The 20,683-nt window shown below is 41.4% G+C and overlaps 1 protein-coding gene across 6 annotated transcripts in view; it reads left to right on the forward strand.

Annotated features, from left to right (window-relative positions):
- Nucleotides 1-20,683, forward strand: part of ddr2a (discoidin domain receptor tyrosine kinase 2a) — a 199,087-nt gene that overhangs the window by 124,188 nt on the left and 54,216 nt on the right. For 5 of the 6 annotated variants that reach the window (XM_068037746.1, XM_068037748.1, XM_068037749.1 and 2 more), the window contains 2 exons: nt 367-474; nt 12,579-12,681. In XM_068037746.1, the coding sequence (XP_067893847.1) occupies nt 367-474; nt 12,579-12,681 (211 nt within the window). Of the gene's footprint in view, nt 1-366; nt 475-12,578; nt 12,682-20,683 lie in introns of those variants that run through there. The other variant, XM_068037752.1, reaches the window with a different exon arrangement.

A 20,683-nucleotide genomic window follows, 5' to 3' on the forward strand; every position in this document is an offset into this window, starting at 1 on the left:
TGTTTCAACATGATCTTTTTTTTAAAAAAAAGGAAGAACTCTTTATTAATGGCTGATATTTTTAAGCAATTATGGCATATTCCAAATTCAGATTAGAAATATCACATTGCTGCAACTTCTGATATGATTGGCCATAACTGTGGAGTGCAATGTAAAAACAATACATATTTTGCATTAACTTCATCAGCATAGACAAGGTTTTACAGTTATCTATGGTCGCAGAAAAATATATATACTGACAACAGTGAAGCTAAATGAGCTCCAAGCATGGTATAAAAATGAGGCAAATTTACACAGGCAACGTATAGTTTAGAAAGGTCAATGTCATTATTTGTAGCTCAGCACTAATTCTGACTCTCTCTTCAGGCCTGAAAATCTGCTCACCTGAGATGGTCACCACTTCTTTTCCCATAATGAACCTGCTGTTGATGCTGCTACATTGCATTGGTCTTGCAAGTGCTCAGGTGAATCCAGGTAACGTGTCAACCAGCAGTGTAATTGGTGTACTGCTTCTGGAAATAATTTCTTAGGATTAAATAGCTATCTTTGGTTTCACAGTTTGTTAAATTGAAAAATGGCTCTACAAACTAATGAATCATCTTTTCCTTTCCCCAGACATTTTAACTTCTCAAAACCTAAGTTTTGTTACATTATACTTCAAATACTTAAAATATGTCTCTTAAGCAAACAGGAAGCTTTTTATTAACCTTATAGCTTTCCTTTATTCTGTGCCACTTTTGCAAAATTAGCCCCTTGTGACCTGGCTCTTTGCCTTGGGTAGGTCAGATGTACAAATGACTTCAGCCTGTTGAATTTCCGCAGATGCCATTAGAATTTTCTTTTTGATTTGCCAAGATAAGCAAAATGCAGGAAGGAGGACCACTGAGGTCCTGAACAAGATTAATGCCCTGTTTCTATTGATCGGATATGTTGGCTATAACCTATTTTGCACTATTGCACAAAGTCAAGATCTACTCCAATTGACGCAGATTAACTGCTATGATGAGTCAACAACTCCATTATCATTGTATCATCCGACTGCCAGGATGGTTGAACTAGATGGGCAAAGATGAACTAGGCAAACCAAGGCTAAAATAAAACCAGAAAATGCTGGAAAATAGATCAGGATTATCATTATTTGTATCTTAACATTTTGGATACAAAACTCTTCAACAAATGTGAATATTTAGTTTTAGCAAAGGATCCAAAACCACATTACTAATTTTCTCTTTTTGTATGCTATCAGGTTTGCTGTGCATTTTCAACAGTTACTGTTTTTGGTTAGAATCACATATAATCTTTTTCATAACAGTATAATTCATTTTCCTCACGGGTTTATAATATTTTGCTTCTTTCATCAAGATAAGAAGCAAAGGCGAATATGCAGGATATGCATATCGGTACTAGGATAAATATTACCACCACCGCACTACACACTGTCCCCCACCCCGCCACCACCCCACTTTAAGATGTGCCCTGAAAGAAAGACAAGTGGGTCCAGTTTCAATTAGATGAAAGGCAAATTTGCAATTAATTTAGGAGTTGTTGCTTCACGAAAAGAATGATTAACCATCTTTGGTAGAGTAGCAGAGGCTAAATTTTGAAGCCATTTAATGGAGAGCTGGATGCTGTGTTGGAAGAAGCTGGTAGATTCTTCCTGATGAACGCAATAAGATGAGCTGAATGGGCCTCATCTGTAATTACCTTGAGATCCCGTGAAATGAGACTGGCTGGAAAGTTCCCAAGTGATGGCTTATGGAAAGGTTCAGGGTTGAGATATTTGCTTTAATAATTTCTGGGACAATACGTTATATTTGGTATATTATTGTGTATTTCTAACATGAAATAAAATCAGCATTTTTGCATTTAGTGTAGGACAAGAAAATCAACTAAAGCTGCTGATGTTGTCACTTTGGCACCATAATATTAAACAGTTGAAATATGATTCCTTCTTCCACTGGTATTTCTCCATGCAGGTGTGAGAGACTGAAATTTAAAACACATGAAACAGAAACACGTCCAGCAGCTAAAATCATACTCCACCTGCTAGCCTTTGTGATTGCTTGATACTTTCATCACTTTGTAGCTGTGGAATTTTTAGTAGTTGTGTTTTCATACTTGGAATTCTAGTTAAACCTCAGTCTGGCCGAATCAGACCAGACTTGTTGTATCCAAGCATGTACGCAGTGATGCTGCAAACATTCTGAGGCATAATCTTAGGCACGGCCAGATAAGTCAAAGGCAATCACCAAAACATCACTGCACACCCTTCTCTTTGGCAATGATTGAATGGTCAAATATTCAGCCAATCAAGCAACTAATTACTCAAGTTAAATTAACCAATAGGATGGCCAGAGAGTCTTTGATATCTTGCCTAAGTCGCCCCTCCTTTATGTGTGAACTTGGACTGTAAGCATCAGCAGACCAGTGTGAAGGGGGCATCATAACTAATTTCATTGGGTGCAGTGTCACATCTCAGATCCCTATGATATACTTTTAAGCACCTATTCTACCAACCCCACCCCCAAATAAATGAACGCAGGTGGTCTGGGATGTCATTTACCCCTGGTATGTCATCTCCAAGCCAGTCACAGGGAGCTGTGTAAAACTGGAACCCGCATTGATTCACCAGCTGATTCTTCCTCCCTCCATTTAGGAAAATGCCTCTCCTCCATTTGTTTCCAGTAGCCAGGCTGAGATTAGGCACTTCCCAGACAGGGGAAATTGTGGATGCAAACTCATGCTCTTGTTTCTAGCCCAGTATCTGGGTGCACCCATACATTGCCCAGCAAAGCTGCAACTTCTGTAATTAAGTCAACATATTTATGAAGAAAAATTAGTGTTGCACTTGTTTTAACAATAGAGGAGGTCCAGAATAGGATGGTTTCATGATAATTCTAAAACAAAAGCAAAATACCACAGATGCTGGAAATCTGAAATAAATACAGAAAATGCTGGAAATACGTAGTAGGTCTGGCAGCATCTGTGGACAGAGAAACAGAGTTGACGTTTCAGGTCAATGACCTTTCTTCAGAGCTGGAAAAAGTTAGGTATGTAACAGATGTTTTTAAAAAATATAGAGGCAGTGAAAGTGGGGAGTGGAGGAAAGAATGAAAGGGAAGATCTGTGATAGGCTGGAAGGCAGGAGAGATTAAACAGCAACTGTTGGTAATGATTCTGCTGTTGCCATTTATACCTCCTCTTGACCCATCTTTTGTTTATTTACTTGTCTCATTACCATCCCCTTTTGCCTTGCACCATCATCCCTTTTCTCATTTAAACTCTCCTGCCTTCCATCCTATTACATACCTTCCCTTTTCTTCTTTTTGCCCCTCCCCACTTTCCCTATTTCTGTACTTGTTTAAAAACTGTTACAATTTGAACTTGTTCCAATTCTGATGGAAGGTCATTGACCTGAAATATTAATTTTGTTTCTCTTTCCGTAGATGCTGCCTGACCTGCTGAGTATTTCCAGCATTTTCTGTTTTAAAAAATTTCTAATAACTCTACTTGGCCCAATAATAATTTTTAACAAAATGAGAGAGTGCCTATTATCTGAATGATTAGTGATCTGTTAGCAAATCACAGGAACATTCAACTTGATGAGTGCAATTTTCTAAGAATGCAACTTTCCAAGGCCCTTAATTATGGTCGAGAAACAGGATTCTCTCTTCTTTTTTGTTAGAAATAAACTTAACTGGTTTCTGAAAATGGAGCTTCTACAGGCAAGCAGATTAATTTCATATGTCATTGGTGACTCAAAACCACTCAATTTCTGGCATAAATAAACAGTTTTAACCCTATTCATGCACTAACTATCTTTGGCCTTCATAGTGTATGAGTGTAGCTTTCACATATATTTATATCAGTGACAGTACATGATCAGAAAATGCTGCGGTTTATTATAGCAGAGTGTAGTCCATGGAAAATTTTATATAGATTGAAAATCTGTGTACAATTCAAGCCAATGATCAGCTAACTGCAGCAGATACCCAAAATCAGTTACATAAAACTCCCTTGTTTCATATATTCAGTTATATTAATTCCTCTTTTTCTCCATTTCTATGCTCACATACAAAAGCCACCATTTCCCAGCAAAGAAGTTAAGCAGGAGGTCATCTGTTAGATGTAATCCATCACATCTCTGACTCCATGGGCAGGATTTTCCCACGAGTTTGAGGATCCCAATGTCAGGGCCAAATGGGTGTCCTGAGCCTGCACTTGCTGGGAGCCAGACCAAGGTTGCTATTTTTCCCGAGGCGGCCTCCTAAATGGCCATGTCCAAACTCACCATCCAATTCGGGCGGCACAGTGGCGCAGTGGTTAGCACCGCAGCCTCACAGCTCCAGGGACCCGGGTTCAATTCTGGGTACTGCCTGTGTGGAGTTTGCAAGTTCTCCCTGTGTCTGTGTGGGTTTTCGCTGGGTGCTCCAGTTTCCTCCCACACAGCCAAAGACTTGCAGGTTGATAGGTAAATTGGCCATTATAAATTGCCCCCAGTATAGATAGGTGGTAGGGGAATATAGGAACAGGTGGGGATGTGGTAGGAATATGGGATTAGTGTAGGATTAGTATAAATAGGTGGTTGATGGTCGGCACAGACTCGGTGGGCTGAAGGGCCTGTTTCAGTGCTGTATCTCTAAATAAAAATAAATAAAAAATTCAGGACAGTGGGCAAGCTCCCGATGCTGTTGGCCCAATCACCAGCAGCTCTAGAGCCTTGGCAGCCCCAGCAGGAAAGTTGGGTGCTGCTGAGGCAGGTAGGAGACCTTGAGGGCACCTCTAAATGCACATAATAATGCACAGAGCAGGAAGGTGTGTACTGGTGCATACCATCCCCTACACAGTGAGTTCCTTTGCTCATCCTGATACTTAAGCTGAAATGCTGAGCAGAGGAGATATGGTTTGTCCCAAGGAGGAACCTTTGGAGGATTCATCGATCCAAGCCTTTTACAGATCACCTTTTAACCTAAAGAACAACAGCACTATTATCAGGTCTCATATTCTGACAAGTGAGGAGATGACAATCTGATCACGGGCTTGCCTGAAAACAACAGCTTTCTACATCAGTATCACATTTCTAGATCTCACTTTACCTCACTCTTGTGGCATTTCACACTGGCTTTGCCAATTAAGATTTAATTAGGAACGTCATTGAAAATATCAAAACCCATTTTCCTTAGGACCCTTACAATAGGCATTCTTCTAAACAGACAGAGATGCCACCAAAATCATGCAGGAAAATAAGGAGGTTTCTTTAAACTCCACATTTCCTCTGCAATAGTAGCTGCATCTGTTAAGGTGCAACTCGTTTGCATGATAAGTCATAGGAACCTTTGTGAACACATTCTCTCAATGTTTTTCAGCAATTGGGTGCTTAAATTATATTCTGTATATTTTCAGATTATTTCCAGTAGTGAAGTTGATTAGAAAGAAAAAAACATGGCATTTATATAGTGTCTGTTATGGTCTCAGAACATTTCAAAAAGCTTTACAGCCAATGAAATACCCATCGTGTAGTCACTGTTATAAAGGTAGGAAATACAGCAGCCAATTTCCACACAGCAAGGTCCCACAAACAGCAAAACAATAATGGACAGACAATCATTTTTTTTTTGGTGATGTTGGTTGAGGGATAAATACTGGCCTGGACACCTGGGAGAACTCTCCTGTTCTTCAAATAGTGCCGTGGGAGGTGTTACACCAAGTAGGAACATAGAAACAGGAGTTTAGACCCTTGAGCCTGTTCGGTCATCCAATGAGACGATGGCTAATCTGTGACCTAATTCCATATACTCAGCTTTGCCCCATACCTCTGAATACCTTTGTGTAATAGAAATCTGTCAATCTGAGTTTTAAAATTAACAATTGGTTTAGCAATAATTGCCTTTTGCAGAAGAGAGTTCCAAACTTCTATCACCCTGGGCTGGATTTTATTTGCGTGCTGCGCTCCTCCTCAGCGGCGCGCATTGAACTCGGCGGCCTTCCCACATGTAAGTGTCACCGCACAGCCCCTGCGATATTACGCACGGGGCCTGATTTAAATAGAGGTGGCGGAGTGGCCGCCTCTGATGACGTAGAGGGGGTGGTCGCTGCGACCCCCGCAATGGCGTCCAATGCCACTGTGCAGGCACCAGCGCCATTTTAAAAGGGCTTCAAGCCCTTCAGTTATATTTTAAAATGTAAAGATCCTGATGTCCAGGAAATGAAAATAAAATGTTATTCCAACGAGAAATCACATCTCCCACCCGCCAATGTGTAATTTATACATTAATTGCCCTCTCCTCCATAATAAACTTTTATTAGTCTCCCAAACTTCCCCCTCGAAATTTGTTCCCTTTGACCCTCAAACCCTTCCCACATCCCCACAGCCAATAAAAATTGTTTTCCCCGCTCCCCCACCTGTCCCGACCTGAACGTTTTATTCCTCCCCCCTCCCCAGCAGGTTCTCACCTCGGAATTCCGTACGGAGTTCCAAAGGCGCGCGAGCTGCGTTCGGCGGTGGCAAAACCGGCGTGGGATGGCCGCCGCCTGCAGGTAGGTCAATTTACATCCAATTAATTTGCATGTTTAGATGAAGGCCCCCCATTTCTGGTACTATGCGACGGGCCCTTCTCGACGTCGGGGGTCAAGGCGGGCCTCGCCCCACTGAATTTTACGGATCCCACCCCCCCCCCCCCCCCGCTAGTAAAATTCAGCCCCCTTTGTGTGTAGAAGTGTTTCCTAATTTCACTCCTGAAAGGTCTTGGTCTAATTTTTTTAGACTATGTCCCCTAGTCCTTGACTTCCCAAATAGCAGAAATAGTTTCTCCCAATCTGACCTATTTGTTCCCCTTATTAGCTTGAAAACTTCAGTCAAATCACCCCTTAGCCTGCTAAATTCCAGGGAATAGTTTATGTAATCTCTCCTTTTAATTTAACCCTTGGAGTCCAGGTATTAACATTCTGGTAAGTCTATGCTGCACTCCCTCCAACGCCAATATATGCTCCCTAAGGTGTCCAGAACTGTTCACAGTACTCCAGGTGTGGTCTGACCAAGGCTTTGTATAGCTAAAACATGACTTCTAACCCTTTGTATTCTATTCCTTTAGATATAAAGGCCATTAGTCTTTTTGATTATTTTCCATACCTGTTCATGGCATTTTAATGATCTGCATTCCTGGACCCTCAAGTCTTTTTGGACCTCCGCTGTTTCTAGCCTTTCACCATTTAGAAAGTACTCTGTTCTTTCCTTTTTAGGTCCAAAGTAGGTCCTTACATTTGCCTACATTGAAATCCATTTGCCACAATTTTGCCCATTCACTTAATCTATCAATATCTCTTTGTAATTTTATGCGTCCATCTACACACCTATCTTGGTGTCATCAACAAATTTGGATATGTGGCTTTCTATCCTGTCAACTAAAGTGGTTAATGAATACAGTGAATATTTGAGGCCCCAACACAGATCCTTAGGGGACGCCACTAGTCACATCCTGCTAATCATAGTAGCTGCCCATTATCCGTACTCTCTGTCTCCTTCCACTCAGCCAATTTCCTAACCAGGTCGATAATTTGCCTTCAATTCCATGAGCTTCAACTTTAGCTAACAGTCTTTTATGAAGGACTATATCAGATGCCTTCTGGAAGTCCATGTAAGTAACATCCATAGACACTTCCCTGTCACTCCATTTTTATCTGAGAGGGAAGACAGGTCGTCAGTTTAACAACTTAACCATAAAAAACAGCGCCTCCAACAGTGCATCAGATTCTGTGCTCAAGTCTCGGAAGTGGGACTTAAACCCAAAACTTCTTTTGTAGTTTAAGCCATTCATGTTTGAGCAGATATCAAGCTGGTTGTGGAACACCACAGAAGATGGTAACACCCTCTTTTTGGCAGTATTTCCTGTAATGCTGCTCAGATACTATTGTGTGTCTCAAAAAATGTGAAATGTGCTAGATTCTGTCCACGTATAAGCATGAAAATGGCTGATTCATTTGCTGATAGAACATTTTCTTAAGCAGTGCAGTACTTCCATGCAACCATGTTTATGAGGAAAAACTTTGTATCAGATAAAAAGAACAGTTGTTTGTTTAATCAGGAAGATATTCATTTTTCTTGAACATAAATACAATTTTTCTATTTGCATCCTTTGTTTTGCTTCTCAGAATGTGCAGCTGTAATATCTGACATGAACTGACTCTCTGCTCGAACTACATGATACACATTAGCTGAGTCTAATGATAATGTATGTGTGTTGGAGCCAGTGGTAAGACAGTAAATATTGGGGAAACAAGTAGACCATTCATCTTGCTTTTTTTTCCCATATTGCTGCCAAGGCCTACAGTGCTGGTTTAGGACTGTACCAAACAACTGTAAAGTCAGGGTGGAATCGAGGCTAGTACTTTTCCATTCTTTGTATTCAAAGCTGAAAGTCATCTTTCATCATGCTGTATTGTATAGATGTGTCCAATCCATGGGTCTGCAGTTGAGATGCAGGCACTGAGTATACTGCTTGATACTGACAATTTGGAAAGGACTCCAGATTGAATCGCATGAGCCTGACAACTTAATAAAAATAAACCCAATACACTTTGGAATCATAGTGATTGTGTAATGTCTGTAGATTCGACTCGGCTCACTTTGCCTAATACCAAGCCAAGGACTCTGTTTTCAAAATACTTCATAAACCATAACTCCCCCCCACCCCACTGCGCTGTCTCATCAGGGTGGAGATTGAAAGCTGGAATGCCCTTGAACTTCTAACCTTTTTCTTGTGGATCACCATATCTCATTGCCGTAAAGAGTTTCATGTACATTCAAAAAGACAAGCTTGATTTGCTTAGAGACATTATCGAACAGTACTAACGGACCACCTGGTTTTTGCCACACTGAGGCAGCTGCCTTCGTACTGAACTTTGAAGTTTGCCATTTCTTCAAACCAGAGGCCAAATAGTATTTTTCAGCTACATGCAGCTTAACCCCAGAATATTTATTCACTTATTACTTATTATCCTTTTTTTAAAAAATGCAATCTAAGAAATGCATTGGACAACTATAACTTATTCAGTCAAGGGAGGAATGGAAATAAAATGGTTTCACTACAGCAGCTAACACTGCTTTCAAAAAATCCATTGAACTTTGAATTAAAGTTGTACTGTGCACCAAATCGTGACTTGGCACGGAGGGTAGTATTTAGAGATAAATGCCTGTGTGGAGTTGGGTGCATGTGGTAATGGTTACCAAATGTCCTGGATGAGTACCTTCATCCTATGTTAGTGCATTAAGCTTTAGTGCTGAGAACAAAGCAGGGACATTAAGGTACATCATCACTTTGTGTGACTGTGTAGAATGGATGATAGCAAGTTGGCAGAACCTTTTGTATCTCTTCCCCCATTTTTATTCCTATTGCCTTGAACTGACACTATTCCATAAAGTCAATTTCTACCCCATTATTCCTTTTCTGTCATTAAAATGAATTGTAGTTAATCAAAAACCATGTTTAGATCTTTTTAAATAACTTTCAGTTAGAAGTATGACACTGCAACAAGCATATATATAATATAACTGGGGGATCAGGTGGAATTAAAGTGATTACAATGTGATATTAGCATGGATAGAAGATTGGCTAGCTAACAGAAAACAGAGAATAGGCATAAACGGATCATTTTCTGGCAAGATGTAACGAGTGGTGTGCCGCAGGGATCAGAGCTGGGGTTTTACAATTTATATAAATGATTTGGATGAAGGGACTGAAGGTATGGTTGCTAAATTGCTGATCACACAGAGATAGGTAGAAAAGTAAGTTGTGAAGAGGACATAAGGAGGCTACAGAGGGATATAGATAGGTAAAGTGAGTGGGCAAAGATCTGGCAAATGGAGTACAATGTGGGAAAATGTGAAATTGTCCATTTTGGCAGGAAGAATAAAAAAGAAGCATATTATCTAAATGGTGAGAGATTGCAGAGCTCTGAGATGCAGAGGGATATGGGTGTCCTAGTGCATGCATCACAGAAGGTTAGTATGCAGGTTCAGGAAGTAATTAGGAAAGCTAAAAGAATGTTATTATTTATTGCAAGGGGAATTTAATATAAAAATAAGGAGGTTATGCTTCAGTAATACAGGGCATTGGTGAGTCCACATTTGGAATACTGTACAGTATTGGTCTCCTTATTTAAGGATGAATTTAAATGCATTGGAAGCAGTTCAGAGAAGGTTTACTCGATGAATACCTGGAATGGGTGGGTTGTCTTATGAGGAAAGGTTGGACAGGCTAGGCTTGTATTCGCTGGAGTTTAGAAGAGTAAGAGGCAACTTGATTGAAACATATAAGATTCTGAGGGGTCTTGACAGGGTGGATGTGGAAAGGATGTTTCCCCTTGTGGGAGAATCTAGAACTAGGGGTCACTGTTTAAAAATAAGGGCTCGCCCATTTAAGACAGAGATGAGGAGAATTTTTTTCTCTCAGAGGGTCGTGAGTCTTTGGAATTCTCTTCCTCGAAAGGCGGTGGAAGCAGAGTCTTTGAATATTTTTAAGGCAGAAGTAGATAGATTCTTGTTAAGCAAGGATGTGAAAGGTTATCGGGGGTAGGCAGGAATGTGAAGTTGAGGTTACAATCAGATCAGCCATGATCTTGTTGAATGGCTGAGCAGGCTCGAGGGGCCAAGTGGCCTATTCCTGCTCCTAATTCATATGTTCGTATGGTGCCCTTGAATGAATTACAGCATGCAAGGAACAATTATCTAATATTCTCTTTGGAAGTCATTTATTTTATATGAAACACAACTTCAACAAAGCGAGTTGATTCAGTGGAGTTGTGAATTTGTGACTCAAAACAAAGGGCCCGATTTTGTGGTCAACAGCGAAGCAAGGGCACTCAAAGAAAGCCTCACTGAGAGATCTAGTGATCTCTGTGACAGGAACGTTACCTCCCTTGCCATGCAGTGGAATTGTAGCATTCTTTAATGGGGATTCCCAGCATAGAGCTGCAGTGATGTCAACAAGTTGGCCAAGCAGCCAATCACATTAAAGAATTCTCACAGACAGGCAACCAGGAAATGAAAAGCACTAATAATCAACACACTTTTTAGAAATTTGGCAGAACGTAAGATAAAGATTGTGATATACACCCAAGGTAGAAGCTGAAATATCATAAATAAACTTTTTTTTTAAAGTAATTATTTCAAAAATCCAGCTTTAAAGTCTAGTAATTGATCATAATGGAGACATTTAATAACATTCCCCAAATATTAAAATTATTTTCTCAGGGCCAGATCAGTTCTTTAGCCATAGTTATTACTCAGATCGCCATTAAAAACCAGACTACACTTCACTGAACAAGGTGTGACTTTTTATGGGGTAACAGTGATGTGAGAGCAGAAAATGGAACGTTCCCACCAAATTTGCTGATTTCAATGATAACTGGGCTCTGGAGGAATAGGGCATCCACAGTGCAGCCTGTGACGGAGCAGTGAATGACAGTCCGCAACTTCAGGATTTCCATGTTAATCTGCGCTTGCACTGAATCCTGAATTTGTGGTCAGAGGTCAGAGGGGTAATGATGGTGAACGCTGATAATTCACTGTCAAAAGCCCTTCAAATTCCAGACCATAAGCACCTGTTTACAAGACAACCTGTTATCACTGCACGACAACCAGCTGTCACTCTAGAGCAACCTACTATCACAGTATCACGATGATCCTGTTGCCTGTGAGATGAAGGGTGCACACATTGCCCATGTGAAGGCACTTTGTTTCAGCACAAAATGGCACCCTGCTACTCTTGGAGCATCAACCTAGTGCTCCACTGCACACTCCTGAACGAATATTTTTAACATTTAGCAGTCTTGTGAGAAATAAATCCATCTGATTCCTTTTCAAAAATACTCAAATGTTCTGAATTATATTTCCCAAATAAAGCAATCAGTGACCACAGCTATCTGGTACTCCAGAGGGCTGAATTTTTACAACAGTTAAATTCAAAAAGCCAAATGACAATAAGATTCGTCACCCACCTCCCCACCTTCTCAGCTCCATTAAAGCTGCAAATGGGCAGATTGGAGCAGGTTTGGATTGGGAATTTGATTTTTAAGACTCTATCCCTCCACCTGACCCAAATCTGCCTGCTTTATTTTGGTTAAAAACTCCCCCCATCCATGTAGAATGCATTTTAAACACTGAGTGAAGTTTTGCAGGAAAGCTGCAGGGTTTTAACACATGTTGATATTTTGCCCTGTGCAGTTGAACAACTTTGTAAATGGGGTTTACAAGCACCGCTTTTATGAATTTGCTAAAGGTAATGGATAGAGGGAAGAATCAGTAGCAAACCTTCTGCAGGTATTGTTTTCACAAAGTTTCTGAACATCACCCCAGTGGGAGAAACACAAGGGCAATTTTAGCCTCATCCACCTGTGTTAATTTTACTGTCCATTGATGTCAGTGGAGATGGGGCAGGATGTAAAACTAGAATGCCACCTGACCCTGTGAGTTGGGTTAAAATTTCCCCCATCGAGTTACTGTGGGATCTTCCCAGAGAGAGAGATAGCTGTGGATAGAAACGTGCAATGTCAAACTTCTAACCTCCTGTGAACCTCTACAGCTGTGTGTCGCTACCCACTTGGAATGTCAGGTCGGAAAATCCCCGATGAAGACATTACAGCTTCCAGTCAGTGGTACGATTCTACTGCGGCGAAACACGGAAGGTGAGTGGATAGTCCACGTGAATTTGCAGGTTAACATTAGGTGGCATGGGATTTATGTAATAACCATGTGATGAGTTACCAGCTGTACAACATTAGAACCCTTTTTAATGTCTCAGGATTTACTCATGTCACAATGTAGGAAAATCGGAGAGGAGCTAAAAGCCTGAATAGTGCCTGAGGCAAAAACAAATATGCAGCAGATCAGTCAGCAGAAATAAAAAGAAATGGCAAGTCAAAGTTTCATTGTGTGCCCTTCATCAGAACAGAAAACTAGAGAAAGAAGAAGGAGCTATGCAGGGCCTAGAGCAAAGATCAGGGCAATGGAACTGATTGGATACCTCTTTTCAAAGAGCTGGCACAGGCACAATATGCCTCCATTGTCTTTAATGTGTCACATTGCTTATCCAACATCTGTACTAGATGAGCAGAAATTTCCTCAACTAAATATTGGGAAGACCAAAACCATCTCCTTCGGACCCTGCCACACACTCCAATCCCTAGCTACCGACTCCATCCCTCTCCATGACAACTGTCTGAGGTTCGCAACCTTGGTGTCATACTTGACCTTGAGACGAGCTTCTCACCACATATCCACTCCATCATCAAGACTGCCTATTTCCACCTCCATAACATCGCCCGACTCTGTCCCTGCCTCAGCTCATCTGCTGCTGAAACCTTCATCCATGCCTTTATTACTTCTAGACTTGATTATTCCAATGCTCTCCTGGCCAGACTCTCGTCTTCCACTCTTCATAAACTTGATCACATCCAAAACTCTGCTGTTTGTTTCCATTTGAGCACTCATTGATTTTTAAATTCTCATCCTTGTTTTCAATTCTTTCCATGGCGTTGCCCCTCCCTACCTCTGTAATCTCCCCAGCCTTACAGCCCTCTGAGAAATCTGTGCTCCTCCAATTCTGGCCTCTTACGCATCCTGATTTTAATCATTCCACCATTGGTGGCTGGACCATCAGCTGCCTAAGCCCTAATCTGTGAAATTCGCTATCTCTCTTTCCTTCTATAAGACGCTCCTTAAAACCTATCTCTTTGACTAGGATTTTGGTCATCTGCCCTAATATCTTCTTATATGGCTCAGTGTCAAATTTTGTTTGATAACGCTCTTGTGAAGTGCTTGGGGACGTTTTACTGTTATAAATGCAAGTTGTTGTATGATTCTATAAATTTGAATTTATACAGTGTCTTTCATGTCCTTATGATCTGTTAAAGCACTTCATAGCAAATGAAATCAACATAATGGCAGAAGAGGCTTTTATTATTCTTTCATGAGATGTGGGCATCACTGGCAAGGCCAGCATTTGTTGCCCATCCCTAATTGCCCTTGGCCTGACAGGCTTGTTAGGCCCTTTCAGAGGGCAGTTACAAGTCAACCACATTGCTGTGGGTCTGGATTCAGAAAGTCTAGCAGGGAGCCTGAGTAGAATTCAAATGAATTCCACATAATGAATAGATTTTTTAGGGTGATGTAAACTGCTCTGAAAAAACATCATTAACTACAAATTAGGAGATGAGAAAAAGTTAGGAATTACTTTCACAATAATTGAACACCAGTCAGAAAGTTAGTTTTGTAAAATTCCAATTAACTTTTATCATGGGCGGCACAGTGGCGCAATGGTTAGCACCACAGCCTCACAGCTCCAGCAACCCGGGTTCAATTCTGGGTACTGCCTGTGTGGAGTTTGCAAGTTCTCCCTGTGTCTGCGTGGGTTTCCTCCGGGTGCTCCAGTTTCCTCCCACGTGCCAAAGACTTGCTGGTTGATAGGTTAATTGACCATTATAAATTGCCCCTAGTATAGATAGGTGGTAGGGAAATATAGGGACAGGTGGGGATGTGGTAGGAATATGGAATTAGTGTAGGATTAGTATAAATGGGTGGTTGATAGTCGGCACAGACTCGGTGGGCCGAAGGGCCTGTTTCAGTGCTGTATCTCTAAACTAAACTAAACTAAAAAATTAGAATTTTACAGCACAGAAGGAGGCCATTCAGCCCATCGTGCCTGTTCTGATTCTTTGACAGAGCTATCCAATTAGTCCCACTCACCCGTTTTTTCCTCATAGCCCTGCAAATTAAAACTGCTACCTGCCCTCTAACTCCATGTACCCTGACAGGTGTGATTAACAATCCACTTATTTCTCTGTCACTATTTCCTCAACAAATTGCCCCTTGTGGGGCAATTTGTTACTGCTATTGGGGAGGGTTTTAACTAACTTGGTAAGGGGATGGGAAACAGGATGTAACATTAGAGAGGAAAAATAAATTGCAAAAAGAATTTTAGAGTAAGAAATAGTAAAGCATTAGGTGGAGTCAGAGTAAGAGGGAATGGAATAAGGACTAAATTAGGTTTAGTGTGCATGTATGTGAGCTCATGGAGTGTGGTAAATAAGGTTGGTAGGCTGCAGGCACAAATAAATGGTAAAATGATGATAAAATGATGTCATGGCGATAATGTCTCAAAAAAGGGCAGGACTGGGTATTAAATATTCCTGTATATGGTCTTCAGGAAAGATTGGGAAGCAGGAAGCAGGAGGGGGTGACAGTATTGATTAAAGAGAATATTACAGTGCTGGAGAGAGAGGAAGTCCTAGACGGGTCAAAGACAGAATTTATTTGGTTAGAGCTAAGATACAATAGAGGTACCATTACAGTACTGGGTGTATTCTATTAGCCACCAACTAGTGGGAAAAATATAGAGGAATAAATTTGCAAGGAAATTATGGACAGGTGCAAAAACTACAGAGTAGTTATAATAGGGGACTATAATTATCTTAATATAGACTGAGATAGTAATATTGTAAAGAGAGGGAAAAGAATATCTGAAGTGGGTTCAGGGGAATTTTTTAGAGCAGACTGTTTCCGGCCGAATGAGGAAGGAGGCATTGCTGGATCTGATCCTGGGGATTGACTATTGGTATGGGAACATTTAGGGAACAGTGATCATAGTATCATAAGATTTAGGTTAGCTATGAAAAAGAACAAGGAGCAATCCAGAGTAAAAATAATTAATTGGGGAAGAGCCAATTTCAATGGGGTGAGAATGGATCTGTCCCCGTTAAATTGTAATCAAAGATTGGCAGGCACAACTATAACAGAACAATGGGCTTCCTTCAAAGAGGAGATAGTTCAAGGGAGAAAGGTAGGATAAACAATGCCAGAGCTCCCTGGATGACAAAAGATTTAGAGAGTAAGATGAAGCAGAAAAAGGGTTTGTATGACAGATAACAGTTTGATAATACAAGTAGAACCAGGAAGAATATAGAAAGTTCAGAGGGTTAATGGAAAAGAAATAAGAGAAGGAAAGAGAGAGTATCAGAAAAGACCAGCAGCTGACATAAAGGGGAATCCAAAAATCTTCGACAAGCATATAAATTGTAAAAGGGTGGTAAAAGGAGGAGTGGGGCAGATCAGAGTCCAAAAAGAGGATTTACGCATTGAGGCAAAGGGTATGGTTGAGGTAACCAATGACTACTTAGCATCTGTCTTTACCAAGGAAGATGGTGCTGCCAATATCATAGTGAAAGAGAAGGTGGTTGAGACACTGGATGGGCTAAAAATTGTTAAAAAAGGAGGTATTAGAAAGGCTGGCTGTATTTAAAGTTGATAAGTCAGATCAGATCAGATGCATCCGAGAATACTGAGGGAAGTAAGGGTGGAAATTGCGGAGCTACTGGCCATAATTTTCCAATCCCCCTTAGATACAGGGATGGTGCCAGAAGACTGGAGAATTGCAAATGTTGCACCCTTGTTCAAAAACAGCTTTGAGGATAAACCCAGAAACTATAGGCCAGTCAGTTTAACCTTAGTGGTGGGAAAGCTTTAAAAACGATGATCCAGTCCAAAAATTAAAATCACTTGGGCAATTGTGGATTAATGAAGAAAGCCAGCATGAATTTGTCAAAGGTAAATTGTTTTTAACTAAATTGATTGAGTTTTTTTTATGAGATAACAGAGAGGGTTGATGAGGGTAATGCAGTTGATGTGGTGTATATGGACTTCCAAAAGACATTTGATAAAATGCAACAAAACAAGCTTGTCAGCAAAGTTAAAGCTCATGGAATGAAAGGGACAGTGGAAGCATTGATACAAAGTTGGCTGAGTGACAGAAAACAGAGATTAGTGGTGAACAGTTGTTTTTTGGACTGAAGGAAGGTATCTAGTGGGGTTCCCCAGGGGTCAGTATTAAGACCACTGCTTATCTTGATCTATACTTGGGTATGCAGGGCACAATTTCAACATTTGTGGATGACATGAAACTTGAATGTATTGTGAAATGTGAGGATACTGATAAATTTCAAGAGGGCATAGACAACCTGGTGGGTTGGGTGGACACGTGGCGGATGAAATTTAATGCAGAGAAGTGTGAAGTGATACATATTGGTAGGAAGGTCAAGGAAAAGCAATATAAAATAAAAGGTACAATTCTAAAGTGGGTGCAGGAGCAGAGGGATCTTGAGATATATATTTGAAAAAGACCAGAGCAGAGAAGTATCAGAGTATTTAACTCATAAATTTATATAACATAATAAAGTAATTAACTAAGTAGAGATGGCTGGGCAGGTGATGTGCTGTAGCTGTATGATGTGGGAGCTGGCTGGCCCCATTGTGAACGGCAGTGACCACATCTGCAGCAAGTGTTGGTTGTTGGAAGAGCTCCGGCTCAGAGTTGATGATCTGGAATCTGAGCTTCAAACACTGCGGCACATCCGGGAGGGGGAGAGTTACCTGGACGTTATGTTTCAGGAGGCAGTCACACCTGGTAGATTAAGTAATTCAAATTCAGTTAGTGATCAGGAACAACAGGGTGTGATTGCAAGTGAGGCAGGTAGGGGGATCCTGAGTTCAGGAGTGGAGGAGCCTCAGCCTTTGACCTTATCCAACAGGTACGAGATACTTGCTCCCTGTGTGGATGAGGAAAAGGGCTGCGGGGAGGATGAGCCAACTGACCATGGCACCATGGTGCAGAAGGCCATTCAAGAGGGGGGAGCAAAAAGACAAGTGGTAGTTATAGGGGATTCTATAATTAGGGGGATAGATAGTATCCTTTGCAAGCCGGATCGGGAGTCCCGCATGGTGTGTTGCCTGCCCGGTGCCAGGGTGCAGGACATCTCTGACCGGCTTGAAAGGATATTGGAGCGGGAGGGGGAGGATCCAGTTGTTGTGGTCCACGTTGGGACTAACAACATAGGCAAGGCTAGGATGGAGGACCTGTTTGGGGATTATAAAGCACTAGGAACGAAATTAAGGAACAGGTCCTCGAGGGTCATAATCTCCGGATTACTGCCCGAGCCACGTGCAAATTGGCTTAGGGATAAGAATATTAGGGAAGTAAACACGTGGCTAAGGGAAAGAGGGGTTCCATTTCATGGGGCATTGGCATCAGTTTTGGAACCGGGGGGGATCTGTACTGATGGGACGGTCTCCACCTGAACCGATGTGGAACCAGTGTTCTAGCGAAAAGGATAAATAGGGTGGTCTCTAGGACTTTAAACTAGTGAGTCGGGGGGAAGGGAAAGGGAAAACGACAGGGAGTATGATGATAAATAAAAAGGTAAGCAGCAGGTTAACATGTGTGCAGGAGGGTTTAAGTTCAAGGCAGACTATGAAAGAAGCAGAAAGGAAGGATAACTCAGGAGATATTATTAGAGATGTTGGAAATCATGAGGGTAAGAAAGTTAGCATAAAGGCACTTCACCTGAATGCTCGTAGCATTCGTAACAAGGTTGATGAGTTAACGGCACAAATCATCGCGAATGAATATGATTTGGTAGCCATTACGGAGACATGGTTACAGGTTGGTCACGACTGGGAGTTAAATATCCAGGGGTACCAGACTATTCGGAAGGACAGACAGGAAGGTAAGGGAGGTGGTGTAGCTCTGATATTCAAGGACGACATCAGGGCGGTGCTGAGAGATGATACAGGTTCTATGGAGAATGAGGTTGAATCCATTTGGGTGGAAATTAGAAACTCTAAGAAGAAAAAGTCATTGATAGGCGTAGTCTATAGGCCACCAAATAATAACATCACATTGGGGCGGGCAATAAACAAAGAAATAACTAATGCCTGTAAAAATGGTACGGCAATTATCATGGGGGATTTTAATCTACATGTAGATTGGTCGAACCAGCTCAATCAGGGTAGCCTTGAGGAGGAGTCCGTTGAGTGTATCCGTGATAGTTTTCTTGAACAGTATGTAATGGAACCGACGAGGGAGCAAGCTATCCTAGATCTAGTCCTGTGTAATTAGATTAGATTAGAGATACAGCACTGAAACAGGCCCTTCGGCCCACCGAGTCTGTGCCGAACATCAACCACCCATTTAATGAGACAGGAATAATTAATGACCTCATAGTTAGGGATCCTCTTGGAAGGAGTGATCACAGTATGGTTGAATTTAGAATACAGATGGAGCGTGTGAAGATAAAATCCAATACCAGGGTCCTGTGCTTGAACAAGGGGGACTACAATAGAATGAGGGAGGACTTGGCTAAAGTAGACTAGAAACAAAGATTTTATGGTGGGATAGTTGACGAGCAGTGGAGGGCTTTCAAAGCAATTTTTCAAAGTGCTCAGCAAAAGTATATTCCAGTGAAAAGGAAGGACTGGAAGAAAAGGGGTAATCTGCCATGGGTGTCTAAGGAAATAAGGGAGGCTATCAAATTGAAAGAGAAGGCATACAAAGTGGCCAAAAACAGCATGAAACTAGAAGATTGGGAAAACTTTAAAGGTCAACAGAAAACCACAAAAAGAGCTATAAAGAAAAGCAAGATAGAACATGAGAAAAAACTAGCACAGAATATAAAGACAGATAGCAAAAGTTTCTATAAATATATAAAACGAAAAAGAGTGGCTAAAGTAAAAGTTGGTCCTTTAGAGGATGAGAAGGGGAATTTAGTTATGGGATATGACGAAATGGCCGAGGCATTGAACAGGTATTTTGTATCGGTCTTCACAGTGGAGAACACTAATAACATGCCAGTAATTGACAGAGACAAACGTAGGTGAGGACCTGGAAACAATCATTATTACGGAAGAGGTAGTGTTGGGCAAGCTAATGGAGCTAAGGATTGATAAGTCTCCTGGCCCTGATGGAATGCATCCCAGGCTACTAAAAGAGATGGGAGAAATAGCAGGTGCACTGGCGGAAATTTTCCAAAATTCGCTGGACTCTGGGGTAGTCCCAGCAGATTGGAAAACAGCAGATGTGACGCCACTGTTTAAAAAGGGAGGTAGATAAAAGATGGGGAATTATAGACCGGTTAGCTTAACCTCTGTAGTGGGGAAGATGCTTGAGTCTATTATCAAGGAAGAAATAGCAGGGCATCTCGATAGAAATTGTCCCGTTGGGCAGACGCAGCATGGGTTCATGAAGGGCAGGTCATGCTTGACAAATCTTTTGGAATTCTATGAAGACATTATGAGCAAGGTGGACAACGGGGACCCAGTGGATGTGGTGTACCTAGATTTCCAAAAGGCCTTCGACAAGGTGCCGCACAAGAGGCTGCTGCATAAGATAAGGATGCATGGCGTTAGGGGTAAAGTATTAGCATGGATAGAGGATTGGTTGACTAACAGGAAGCAGAGAGTGGGGATAAATGAGTGCTATTCTGGCTGGCAATCAGTCACTAGTGGTGTGCCTCAGGGATTGGTGTTGGGACCGCAATTATTTACAATTTATATAGATGATTTGGAGTTGGGGACCACGTGTAGGGTGTCAAAGTGTGCAGATGACTGTGAAACTTTGCAGAGGAACATAGATACATTGAGTGAGTGGGCAAAGGTCTGGCAGATGGAATACAATGTTAGTAAATGTGAAGTCATTCATTTCGGTAGGAGTAACAGGAAAAAGGATTATTACTTGAATGGTAAAAAGTTGCAGCATGCTGCTATGCAGAGGGACCTGGGTGTCCTTGTGCATGAATCACAGAAGGTTGGTCTGCAGGTACAGCAAGTAATTAGGAAGGCAAATGGAATTTTGTCCTTCAT

This window comes from Heterodontus francisci, chromosome 8, assembly GCF_036365525.1.
Source record: "Heterodontus francisci isolate sHetFra1 chromosome 8, sHetFra1.hap1, whole genome shotgun sequence".
Classification (NCBI taxonomy): Eukaryota; Metazoa; Chordata; class Chondrichthyes; order Heterodontiformes; family Heterodontidae; genus Heterodontus; species Heterodontus francisci.